The 13,536-nt window shown below is 36.9% G+C and overlaps 1 protein-coding gene across 6 annotated transcripts in view; it reads left to right on the top strand.

Annotated features, from left to right (window-relative positions):
- SULF2 (sulfatase 2) overlaps positions 1 to 13,536 on the top strand; it is an 81,805-nt gene that overhangs the window by 42,461 nt on the left and 25,808 nt on the right. For all 6 annotated transcript variants that reach the window (XM_056507742.1, XM_056507746.1, XM_056507741.1 and 3 more), the window contains 5 exons: positions 2,589 to 2,758; positions 7,073 to 7,223; positions 9,137 to 9,312; positions 12,346 to 12,474; positions 13,443 to 13,499. In XM_056507742.1, coding sequence (XP_056363717.1) covers positions 2,589 to 2,758; positions 7,073 to 7,223; positions 9,137 to 9,312; positions 12,346 to 12,474; positions 13,443 to 13,499 — 683 coding nt within the window. The remainder of the gene's footprint in view (positions 1 to 2,588; positions 2,759 to 7,072; positions 7,224 to 9,136; positions 9,313 to 12,345; positions 12,475 to 13,442; positions 13,500 to 13,536) is intronic.

Below are 13,536 nucleotides of genomic sequence, written 5' to 3'. Positions count from 1 at the left end.
AGTTTTAGTGTATAGCTAAGGAAATTGACTCACTCTGGAGTGATTTGTAATGTGTATTTGTTTCACACATGTTTTGTTCACTTTCTCTTATTGATTGGAAATCCTGCCATCCTATTTGTGTTTCATTAGCATGGTGTTCACAGTCAGTTTCTCCTTTGAAAGGTTGATGTCTGGGATTTCCTGTCTGTGATTTCCACTTTCCTTTGCCCTATTTGCCTTATATAATTGAATGTTCTTTGTGCTGAGAGATGAAACTTCAGTCTTCTGGGGTTACCTTTTCCATTACCAGGTGCTAAGGGGAAGAGGCAGACTAGTGTACAGAATTACTTGTTTTCTATTTTCCTTCTGATCTATAAAGAATAACAGAGCTAATCTCTATAGCTGTGTACTGAAACGTTATGATGGAAATATCTTGAGTGGAACAGTGTCAGTCAAGTGATTTCATAGGCACTGTTCTCCTTCTCCATTGTATCAAAGAGCCAACAGGGAGCTTTATGTTCCAGTACCTTCAGCTCTGTTTTTTATACGCAAGATTTGAAAATGTTTACATTTTTACTTGTTTTAGTTTTCTTACAGAGTTTGGTAATAAATAGAAAATAAGGATGTTGAAAGTACCAACTTTTTATAGTCTTCATAATTATGAATAATAAACAGCTACAGTAATAAACAGATGGTGTGCAGAACAATGGCAGTAGTTGATGTTAATGCTGGAGTTCAAATGAACAAACTGAAGAAGCTGAAGTTGAAGACTCTTTCTCTTGCTTTCCTGCCATTTTTGTTGCTGGAAATGTGATTTTCCAGCAATGACCAATATAATCAGATAATCTTTCTTTTCAGCTCTATCTATTTAACATGGTTAATGTTAATTACGTGCCAGAGGAAAACTAGAAAAAAACCCCACTGATTATTTTGTCCTCTAAAGTTACTGCTAAACTTCTCTGAAAATGAAATTATTTCAGATTTTCTTACAGGATATATTCTACTTTGATTTTCCTTTTTCAATTTCTGTCAACATTTTTTTATATTGTTTTTATCTTTGTACAACTGCAGCCTCTACAATATGGACCTTTAAAAAAAACCCTTAAGAAATCAGTTCAGTTAAATGTTTCTCTTTGGTCTTTTGGCCTGGTAAATGCTGGATTTGCAGTGATTTTCACTTTGACCATGTAGAAACCTATATATTTAAAATTAAATTGGAGAACTATACTCTTCTAATGGCTAAATCGAAAATGAGTTGCACGCTTAAAGTGATTGACCAGCTTAAAGAAGCAGCATGATGAAGATTAACGGCAGTGCATTTTTGAGAGTACTTAAGTATTCTGTCTCAACTATGAATATTGCCTCAGGCATTGAAAGCATGTTCAGAAGTCAGTTCTTCTTTGGTACATTTTCCCTTCCCCTGTGTACTTTTATGAGTGGAAGTCCTTCCCTTAATACCTGTTTACGGTGAAAATGCCATCCCAGTAACTGGTATAATTTCGGCAGTTTCATAACAGTTGTGCCTTGTGTTGGGAGCAGTGTGTAAAATTATAAATGGAGACTTTGCCAGTCTTGTTCTGGCATGCCCATAGTCAAGAAGCAACTTGTGGGGGAAGTACATATAGTGAATAGAAAAGACTTCCTTTGAATGACGAGCTGACTTCTCAGACAAAGGGCATTGACAGAAGTGAAGAGGAGCAAGTATCTTAAGCGTGGACACAAAGCTGTACTCTAAAGGAAATGTAATCCAGTCTGAGCCACTCCTTGTACTTGTTGGCTTGACCAGAGGCAAATGTCATGTCTGATTTTACATTCTGCTGTGACACAGCAGTTATTTGGGGTTTTTTGAGATGTGGTTTCATATCCTACTCATGTTTGAGGGGTATTTATATTTGTAGTGTTTCCTGGGAAGCACCTGAAGGAAAGCATGGCTTGTCATTAAAAATCCTGTCTTCAATTCCTATAGCTCTTCCAGATATCATAAGAATGATAAAGATACTTCTTAGAAAACATAGAGATAGTCCAACTCTTCTACAGGAAGTTTTCTTAATTCTCAACAATATATGTTATAGAGCTATATCTCTATCAGATTGTCACTGGAATACTGAATGAAGTCTTTGGTTCAGTTAGCCCACCATCTCTCCATGCTAGTGATTTCTGGTTCAGAAGGAGGTTAAAAAGAAAGAACATGGAGCCATTTGGATTCTCAAGGTATTTTTATGATGTAAAGTTGGATTATACACCTTGAAGATACTAACATTGATTTTATTATTTTTTAATTCGTACCTGGTCATTGTATTTAGTATTGTGTTTTTCATAATATAGTTACCCACTTTAGGAAGAAAGGGTACTGTTTGATCTCCTTTACTGCCATTGAGAAAAAGCTGTAAGCTGTTGTTTTTTGTATTTCTAGGCAGTGAAGAAAGAATTATTTGTTTATAGTTTTTTGAGTTTTTAACATCGGTAACTTACTTCCTCCTTGTACCATTCTAAGTGAAGTAGCTTCTTTTTTCCTATTTCTTATGATACCTCAGACCTCTCCTTCCTATTGCCCCTGAGTTTGAAATTCCTTTTCAAGTGTCTCATTATACTTTTGCTTCTACTTACAGGATTATCTGACTGATCTGATTACCAATGACAGTATTACCTTCTTTAGAATATCAAAGAAGATGTATCCTCACAGGCCCGTACTGATGGTTATAAGCCATGCTGCTCCTCATGGTCCTGAAGATTCAGCCCCTCAGTACTCACAACTCTTTCCTAATGCCTCAGAACACATGTAAGGAAAAAACAAAACCTTTGATTGATTTTCAGGTTCTGGAATATGGAAGTTCTGGGTACTTCAGGGGTAACAATGTTTTCTTTGTAGTACTCTTGGCATAACTTTATCACAAATATGTAAGAAGAGTTTCCAAATTTTTTTTTTTTGGTACCTCTTTAGACTAGTACAAGTATCTTGAAAATGGCTGCTGCATCTAGAACTCAGAATCATAGCTCATTGAGATAAATGGGAAGATTAATGTTGAATTCATTGGACATTGTTGCAGTCTATTTGGGAAGTAAAGAACTTTTTATTCTGAGCAGGGTGATCAAAATCTGGTTCTTGGGCTATAATCTCTTCAGGGGAAGAAACTGTGTCCCTGTCCTTACTTCTAACCTACAGTACTACGCAGTACATATTGCTCCTGTTTTACATATGGAAAGAACAGAAATCCAGGCCTGCAGCACCAAGTCCAGCATTATTTCGGAACAAGCTGCTGTGTCTGTACATGACCCAATACAAGGTCTTGAACAGATCCCCAAAGCAGTATCACCAGATTTCTGAAGGAACATGTTCATTAACTCCCTGTTGAGATGTTTCTTTTTTATAACGGAGAGACGTTTTGCATGTACAGGTCTTAATGCTGCATTACAGGTATCTTCTCACATGGAGTAAAATGAATTCTTCTCCCAAATCACCTCTTGATGCAAATGAAAACATTCCTATAGTTTTCTAACTGCTGGCTTCATGCCGTACTTGTTGTTCAACATCTGTAACTTCCTTCCTGTGTGTTGCCCCCTCCTTTTTTAAGGAGAATTCTGTTTTACTTTGGCTTTGTGGAGGAGCTGGGAACTAGTGGAAATAATTGTCAGTTGGTGGCCAAAGCTTGTCAGGCCTAACTGAAAGTCCAGTGAAATCCATTTGAGTTTTTTTTGTTTTATTTAAAATAGAGTCTGAGAGAGAAAGCTTCTTTTGTTCTATTGTCTGGTTACTGCGTAACTTTAGAATTATATATTTCTTTGTTTTCTGCTGTGTCCAGTAGAATCTGTGGCACAGATCTACAGCAATGAAGTGTTTCTTGTTTGTTTGCCATTTTACACTCTTTCATTTTCTTTGAAATGAAAATTACAGAAATACCCGATGAGCAACTTCTCATGGCTTATATCCAGTATTGACCTTACTTTTATTAGGTTCTTTTGGAAGGCATTTGGATCTCAGAGATGATTCTCATGCAACATTCTGTAGCAATTTACTTCCTAGCTGAATGAAAAAGAGTAGAAGGATTTGAGCAATGAAAAATACAGACTATATACATCTATTTTTCTTTTGCTAGTACTTTAAATTTTATTGTTCACACAAATTAGGTTTATCTTCATAATTATAAAGTAATTACAGGGTTTTTTTTAATTTTTAGGTGACTTTTCTTAAAGTGATTACAGTTACACAGGAAGTATCACTTCGTGAAAAGAAGTTTTGTTTGTAAAAAAATTAATTATCCTGGTAGATTAAGGAACTGTGTTTTTATTTTGGTTATGAATGTAAAATAGGATTTTATGTACATCTTGCACAAAGAGATTTACAGTTGTCTTCTAAACACATTTTCCAGCACTGCAGAATGACAATAACAATAATGATAATGATAGTAATGTGCCAGAGTTTTCATCGGCCTAGATTTAAGAGTAAATGTAAAAGTGCAAAACATGTACATACAGTGAGGAATGATGCAAATTATTTCTTTACTTTCCATTTTCTTCTTGTTCCCAAATTTCAGGTGATTTCGGTGACAGATAAATCTTTCAGTAATACAGGGTTGCAGGCAGTTCTTACTGTTTCATTGTCATGTGGACATTTTAAGGAAGAACCAGAATGCAGGTGGAACAGTTGCAAATTGCCCCAAAGCAGTAAGCAATATCCTGAACAAAGTCTTTGTGTAGGTCCCAAAGCAGAAGGCACTACACCATGTGGTGTGACACTCCACCTTTTCCTCTGCAGCTCAGGTGAGATCTGTCAGTGGATTCTGTGGAAAAGAAGAGCCGAGGGAAAGTAGGATGGTAGTGCTTGGCATTGACTGATGCACATACTGCATCATGTGCCGGGGCTAGTAACAGCTAAAAGCCGGTGGTACGGACTGCAGTCAGGGTGCTGCTGTGCTTCTGAGCTCCTTTGTGTACTTGTGTGGCTCACTGATGCTGTTGTTCTCTTGATTCTGTACCGTGTTCTAGCTGGTGTGACCATTCTGCCCTGTACTGCAAACTCTCTCCATCTCATTCTGTAGAGCTCCTCTTCATGTGCATCTGCAGTCATGTCTTGTTTGAAAATTATTCCCAGAGCAAATCCCTCAGCTGCGTGGTTTTTCTTTAGTGTTGCCTGCATTTTGAGCTGTAGAAAATGTGGCAGCTGGGCAGTTTAACAGTGATCAGAAATGTTACCTCAATAGAAGGTGCATTTTACCATCCATCTTTTTCAAGGTTGGTTGCAATCTCTCTGGGGCTTTGCTTCTGGTTTGAAGAAGTTGTCTCAACTAGCTTCTAGGAGTTATTTAATTTTTGTATTCTTCCCATAAGACAGACAAGTCTGTTAAGGATTAAAAGGTTACATTTGTAGTAATCAAAGAAAATTGTGGGCTTTGGTTGGATTAAGTAGTGGGAAGTTTCAAATCAGCCAGGAGGTCACAAAGTAATTGGGAAAGGTGTTTTCAAAGCATTTTTAATTCATTCTGGGCATCAAATAGCAACGGTTTCCATAACTGTCAGCATTTTCAGAGGCAATGTCTTTATTTCAACCAAATAACGTTCTGAAATTCAAGAGATTATTAACAACACAGAGAGAATAGGCACCAGCCCTTTTCTCCTTGTAAGAAGCCTCCCCTTGCCACCTATGCACATTTTTCAGATGGCATCTAACAGAAGCTTTCAGCATAAAACATATCACTGTCAGATTATTAGTTTAATATTTATATTAAATCTCATAAGACTCTCATTCAAAGATACATTAGATATGCAATATTTTGATGAGAAGTTTCAATTTACATTATGTTTTAGCTTAATAACTTAGATTGCTGCTCTGTTGCCTAAACAAAACCAAAAGTAGAAATTTCCCAAATAGGAATTTATCAGGAAATTCTGTGTTGCTAAGAGGAAAGTAATGTATATTTGATGTTTTTTCTTGTGTTACTATGTCACTCTCTTGGCTTGTGCATTTGCATAGACCGAGTTTATTGTTTTGAATGAAAAAAGGAAGCCTAACAAAATTACATAGGAAAAGTAATTTTTAATGTTTTAGACTCTGCGTGTGATGTGTTCAAGCCATGATGTAAAGAAATTGTAAAATGTGGTCTTCAACCTGAAGTGACAAGGAATAAATATAGTACATAAGAATAGTATTTCTTGCAAATGTAAGCTGTAATAATAGCTTTTAGTGAGTTGGTGATGCAGAGAGTTGACATCGTGGTGGTAAAATACATCTTTTATTTAGGTTCAGCTAAACTAAAGTAATGTAATTATGCATAGAAAAGTGATTGCTGGAACTTACAACTGTGTGAAACTATGGATGGTGTTTTTCCTCATCACTTTAATTATGTCCCAGGACCATGAGAACTTGGAGGGACAGTGAGATTCCAGGGGACATTGAACTAGATTCTTGAGATTTTGCAGGGACTTCAAGCAAGTCAGTTGGTGGCTGGAATGACTCTTCAAAATACAGCCCTATTTCCTCATTCCACTTTTCTTCACAGGTCTTTAAAATCCAGCTGTGTGTCCACTTCTGCTGCTCACATGCAATTGCATACCAGTAGGCTGAGTGCCTATGCTCCTCTGGTGCATAAGTATGAAAATATTCAAGTAACTAGTTGTGCTGTACTCCAAAAAGCTGTTAAAGAATACAGTAGCACCTTTACAGGAAGTTCTATAGTTCTTTTTAAACAGCTTGCACCAGCTGTAGTATTTGGTGCTAATGTGGGCAGAGTGAAAACAAAGCAGTTGCATGAGTAGGAGCTCTGTAATACATGCTTCATTGTGATCATACTTGTGGAGTTAAGACTTCTGAGGCTGAGTCTCTTGGCCTTGAAATATATACATGTTAATCTGAAAACCACTGGAAAAATAATGGGTGTGTTGAATATTTTCATAGTTTTTATTCCCCCCCGCTCCCCGAGTGGTTTTCCTTCTCCCATGTTTCAGAACACGTAAGTAGACATTTCAAAAGTAATCTTAATATTTTCTCGTGCACCTCAGATAGTACTTACTATAGTGTTGATAAAATAGAAATTAATATTCATTACTATGACTTTTTTCTACTTTGCTAAAACATTGTGGTTTTCTCTCTATTCCATAGTACTCCAAGTTATAATTATGCTCCAAACCCAGACAAGCACTGGATAATGAGGTATACTGGTCCTATGAAACCTATACACATGGAGTTCACTAATATGCTACAGAGAAAGCGCCTGCAAACACTCATGTCTGTGGATGACTCTATGGAGATGGTAAGATTAACAGTTACTTTTGTTTTGTTTTTTGGCTAAACAGGTGCTGATTTCTTGAGTTAAGCTCCACATTGTCCTTCATACGAAGATAAGGGAGAAAGAAGGAGGAGGAGGACTGCATCAATTTTTTAATAGCGTGTAATTTTCTCACCTCTGTTCATTTTGTCTCTTTATTCTATGTGTAAGGTTCCTCATCTCCTAATGACAGGTACCCTGAGTTGGATGGTGTGAACAAGCTGATTTGTTGCCCCAGAACCACTACTGATAAAGGGAAAGAAAAAGGGATTGCCTGAGAAACTACACCTCATAAATCCTAAAAATGAATCCTCTGATAAAGAAAAAGTCATCCTACAACTTGTTGGAAATAACTAACTAAATGTGTGTCTATTTTGATCCTGTAACATTGACCTTCTGAAAGTAGAAAACAACAGCAGCAAAAAGTGATGATACAGGAGTCTTAACTGGCATGGCCCCGCGGTAAACCCGTCCCAGGAGGTTAAATGCTGGAAGTAAATAAATACATAGAGTGGTACTTTTAAAATTGTCATTGTATAACCATGATTGTATAACCATAATTGTATAACCATGAGATTTCTTAATGCAAACCATGTTTCATCAACAAAATTCCTGGATTCACTAAAAGCTATACTGAAAAATAATGGTTTTACAGATTTAAAGGTGTTGCAATTTTTCTGCTTATCTCTTGTTATTATTACTCAAAACAGGTGGAACATAAAATTGGAGGAGGCAAAAATGAGACTATCTGGATATCGTTGCCTAAGCCTGTTATTAATATCATTACTGATCCCTGCTTCATGTTTAGACGGATCAGAAAACAGCATTAGGGGAAATTGGTGATTTTACTACACAGTTTGTATTTTCTGTTAAGTAAAATGGTTTCACTCTGGGTAGATTCACTGCAGGCAAAATCAGTTAGATTGGTTTTTGGTTCTAATTATCAAGTTAGCCCAATCTTTTTCTACTGAATTATATGTGTTAATAGTCTTTCCAAATTAAAAAGAAAAAACAACAAAAGATCTCATACACTCAAAAAAAGCAAAACAAAAAAGAAAATAACACCCTCCCACCCCGTAAAAAAACACAAACCCCCCCCCCCCGCAAAACCAAAACAAAACTGAAAAAAACCAAACCAGCAAACAAAACAAGCTGGAAAAGAATAAAAAATAAACTCCCAAACCAACACAATATTTTTTCTCCTGTACTGATGTTTTGCACCTGTGTGAGGCACCACTTTGCTGGTATCACACCACCTTCTCAGCTTTCTGAAGTGAAAATGTCACATAAAAATTGATCTTTGATGCTCAAGTTGGTACATTTCACATAGTTTCTTATGTAAATCTTAGAAGCATTTACATTTAAATCTCGTAATTCTCCATAGTGAGAAAGTATGACTGAGCGATTTTTATCTGGAAGATATTTTGCAGATATTCTGCATAATGGGGAGTCATTTGTCTGAAGGCAGGGTTGTTGAGTGCTGCCTAAATATGTGTGAGATTCAAAGGGCTGTCATTTTCTTAAAACTGTTTACTGCAAGAAAAATATAAAGGTGGAGAGAAAATTTCAAAATGACACCTTGAAGCTTTTATCTGTTACTGTATGTATTTAGTACTGACTTGACAGCTCTCATGCAAAATGCTGAACCCAAACATTTTTGAAATGGCATGCTAATGTGTTTTACCTTAAAGCAGAATTTTATCTTGTAATAGCCATAGTAGTCAGTTAGTAAAATTAAAATGTGATTATGTATTATTCAGAGATTCATTGTGATAAGCCAGTGCATCCTTAGCTGCTGTTATCTGTGTGTTACACACAGGCAGAAACTGATATCCAGCATTCTACATGTAGAGTTACTCAGTGGAATAAACTTCATATTTTGTTTTGCTTTTTTTCAGATTTACAATATGTTGGCTGAAACAGGAGAACTGGGAAATACATATCTAATATACACAGCAGACCATGGTTATCATATTGGGCAGTTTGGACTGGTGAAAGGGAAGTCCATGCCATATGAGTTTGATATCAGAGTTCCCTTCTATGTCCGAGGACCAAATGTGGAGGCTGGGTCCTTGTAAGTTCTTTCCTTTTGTGGATGTTGTGACCTGAAAACTTCATGTTCCCCTCTCTAGTTGTATTGACCTGGCAACCAAATGGAGGCACAAAGTTCTGCCCATGCTGCTTCTCTCTGGCAGAAAAATGTCTCTTCATAAAGCGGAACTGATAGCACAGGATGGGATAACAAACTCAAGGCCTTTTTGCTTGCATGGGTGTGCAACACATGCCACTGCACTTCTGTGGATATAGTTGAAAAATCACTTTGAATTTTGTCCAGTGTAGGCAACACTTGCATTGTATTGAGGAGTGCAAATTATGCACATAACTGTCACTTTAAAGTTTAAAAATATACTGTATAATGTAGATAATTATTGCTGTCACTTGGAGTCACTTGTTTCAATTTTTAAAGACCTGTTCATATATTATCGTCCCCAAAATATTCTTTTTGGCTCATTCCTTGAGACTACATGGTTAGGGCTGTTTGTTGGATGCACACAAGCATGCAGACTATAACTGCTAATTATAAAATGGTAGCTTTGATCAACTAAAAGATTAAGTAAATACACGTTCTAAGCAATTATTCCAGATAGCAAATATTTGCACTTAGGTAATGATTTTGGACGGACTGCCATAAATTGCTGCCTAATATTTATATCAGTGTGCATGTTATAGCATAATTAACATACACAATCTTCCACACGTTTTTTTCTTTACCACAGAGTAATGGATCTAGTGTGTGATATGATAGCAAATAGTTATTAGAAACATCTTGTTCCATATGCTGGTTAAATTCACTGATTTACATTATCTGAAGGCAGAAAAACGCTAAATTCTGTAGATTTTGCACTGTTTCTGATTTATTTTCAGCAGTTGTGCATGTGAGAAAAAACAATATTCTCTAAAGAGCAGGGAGGGATTCCTCATATGGGATTAAACATATTACCTCAGCACTGAAAGAGTTTTGTCTGCAGCAGCCCAGAATTTCAAATGAGCTGGAATAGCCTTCTAAAAACCTTCTCTCTTTCCCTTTGACTGCAGTTTTTGGCCTTCCTGGAGAGTCAATGCTAAAATAGCTCAAGTGACTGAGCTAGTGCTTCTGCAACATGTAAGGTTAGAGACCAGCCACACTGTGTCTACTGTAGTTCAAGGATCTTTACACCCAGATATCCATAAAAGCTCTGAAACCTTCCCACTGAATTTTATTTTTAAAAGACTTCTGAAGATGAAAGCATGTTTCTGTTAGAATGGAAATAGTCAGCCTGACAGATCCTTATCAGAGCAGAGCTTGTAACAGTAAGAGCAAACAGGAAGAACAGGATAAAACACTTTGGAGAGGGAATACATCACATAATAAATTCATCTTCCCCCTCAGTCTCATTTTCTTTAAATGGTAGAACTTCAGTCATCCATGTTTTGTGTGAGCCATATGTTTTTCCAGCAGGGAAATTTTAATAGCAATCATTGTAGCAAGTCATTGCTAACCTCTCATTCCTGTTACCAAATATCCTACATCATAATTATTAGTAGCTAAGATCAAATCAGGTGCATCAATTTAATTCATCACCTATGCTCTCATCAGTGCCTGTTTGCTTACTCTCTCAAAGACGTAGTAATTTTTAAATAGTATCTCATTAAATGGTGTGACTTGAGCAGTTTTCTTCTCTCCTGTATTTTGAGCTGGAATTCTGCACTAACATGTATTGCAGCCGATCTGGTCCCATCTTTCCTTGGTGCCTGCACATTGTAACACAGTGATTCTATATGCTTAATGCTGTACAACACTGCGTACCAGTATGCTCATTCTCTCTGGTGACCAGTGACAAGACCCAAGGCAATAGCATGAAGTTCTGATGGGGGAGGTTTGGGTTGGGTATTAGGAAAATACTCTTCTCACAGAGGATGGTCAGGCTGCCAGGGGAAGCAGTCATGGCACTGAACCTGCCAGAGCTCAAGAATCGTTTTGGACAGTGCTTCCAGGCACATTTTGGGATTCTTGTGGCTGTCCAGGCTTGGGGAGGCCATGAGTTGGACTTGGAGATCCTTGTAGGTACTTTCCAACTCAGGATACTCTGTGGTTCTTGAACATAAATGGAAAACATTTCTGCAAAAGTAGACCTATTGTAAACCCAAGTCACATGATTCAAAATTTTGGACATTCATTTAGCTACGGAATTCTGGGCTGGATGGATATGAGTTCATGTATCAGAGCTAGATGCTCATATTTAGCTGTGACAGTTCAGTGGGTTTGAGGATAGAAGCTGTCTGACTACTTGGGAGTTGATGCTAGTACTTTATCCAAGTTTGAAGTCAGTTTGAACTCATGTACTGTTAACTGTGGTGGCTGAGGAGCGTTTGCCATACTGTGCAAAGTACCAGAGGATGGCTGTTTGTAAGTTTTTGCAGAATGTGCAAACTTGCGCCCTTCGAAAGATTGTTTTAGTTGAAGCTGTTTTTTTCTCTTTTTTTCTTCATCACTGTTCCCCTATGTTGTTTTTTTTCTTCATCCCTTTCTTTTTTCTGTCTCACACTGTAAATTAACAGGCACTTTTAGTTGTTACTAATGCCTAGCAATAAATTTCTCATGTTCTCTTTGGAACATGCCTACTGTAATAGGAACTGAGGTACTCATTTCTATAAATACCAGATTTTGAAACAGGTAAAGCATGTGCTGCCTGCCAAATCTGCTTTTTAAGAAAGACATCAGCATATTTGGCAGACATTTTGATTCTGTAAGATATCCACACAGTTTTTCCAATGGTTTTTAAACCGTCTTTTGCAAAAATTAACTACCTTTACCTTATGAGCTGCTTTGCTTTCTCAAAAATGTTCTGCACTAAAGTTTAAAATATTTGTGTTAGTCCCCTTGAGGTTATGCGACTTGTCTATACATTATATGTTAATTCCCTTCATGGAAAAGAATCAGATTATGTCCTCTTTTATTTGCAGGTGTCACAAAATAAGCCTTTTCAGATCCTTGGACTCTGTGGAAGTTGGAGTTGCTTGGTATTATTGTAGAGACTTTAAACTGTTTTGTCCTATGTTTTTTCAGGAATCCTCATATTGTGTTGAATATTGATCTTGCACCCACAATTCTAGATATTGCTGGATTGGATATTCCATCTGATATGGACGGTAAATCCATTCTAAAGCTTCTGGATTCTGAGAGGCCAGTAAATAGGTAAGAAATGGAAATGTTGCGTGGAAACATACATGTATTTGTACAAGAGACAGGTGTTCAGCGGTGTGCAGAAAATTTGAAGGAAAATATAATAAAATCACCATCTATCTGAGTACATCATCCACTGGAAAGTCTGAAGACTGTTTGGCATATACAACTCACTTCAGTTATTTATTTTCATTTTGGTGCATTCATATTCTAGATGTATGGCATACTTGGCATCTGTATATACTAAATGTAGTCTGTGTAGAAGAGAGAGGGTTACACATGAAGGTCTTTAGCTATGTAAGTTAGAGATTTAAATGTCTTTGTGGCATCATTTGTAGCAAAGCATTTCATATTGAATAAATAGCAGAATAATTGAAGGTGTTGGCTGTGTGTCACACTGTTGTATAAAGACAGGCTAGCACTAAAACCCACAGTTTTTATTTAAGACTTTCCATAAGTACTTTCATTGGAAAAAGACTGAGAAAGAGAATTAGACTTGCTAGAGAATGCTTACAAGAGAAAAGCAGCAAAAAAAGAAGGGAGAACTTTGTTTTACAAGTAGCTGGGTGGGGGGGAAGGGGGAATGGAGTAGCTGCTTTAGAATAGGATATTTTTTGGGTAGATGCAGGGTAAGAGCCCAGATTTGAGTCAGGAAATCCTGATTTAATTTGTGAACCTTTGAGAGCAAGGAAAATTCCTTATTAATCCCAGTTAATCCCTTGTGCCTTAAACATGCTTATGTTGAAGAAATTGTACTATGTAAACTAGTTGAGGATTTTGTTCCTGTGAGAGAAACATGTCCTATGGTTTTCAGTGGAGAGGCATGTGTTCTTGTTTCATAGAGCTGGATGTCCTCTTGTGCAATTACATGGCATGGTTACATAGTTTCTTGTTGGAAGTAGAGGTGGGAAAGAAAACTGAGACATAACGTGGTTACTGTTGTATGGGAATCGCATCTTTCTCTCTTCATTTCCTCCTAGGTTTCATTTAAAGAAAAAGATGAAGGTGTGGAGAGACTCGTTCCTAGTGGAAAGAGGGTGAGGAAAGTGTTAATCACAAAGCTCAATCTTTTTA

The sequence above is a fragment of the Oenanthe melanoleuca genome, chromosome 20, assembly GCF_029582105.1.
Source record: "Oenanthe melanoleuca isolate GR-GAL-2019-014 chromosome 20, OMel1.0, whole genome shotgun sequence".
Lineage (NCBI taxonomy): Eukaryota > Metazoa > Chordata > Aves > Passeriformes > Muscicapidae > Oenanthe > Oenanthe melanoleuca.
The sequence above is the reverse complement of the archived record's forward strand: the minus strand, read 5'-3'. Positions and strand labels throughout refer to the sequence as shown.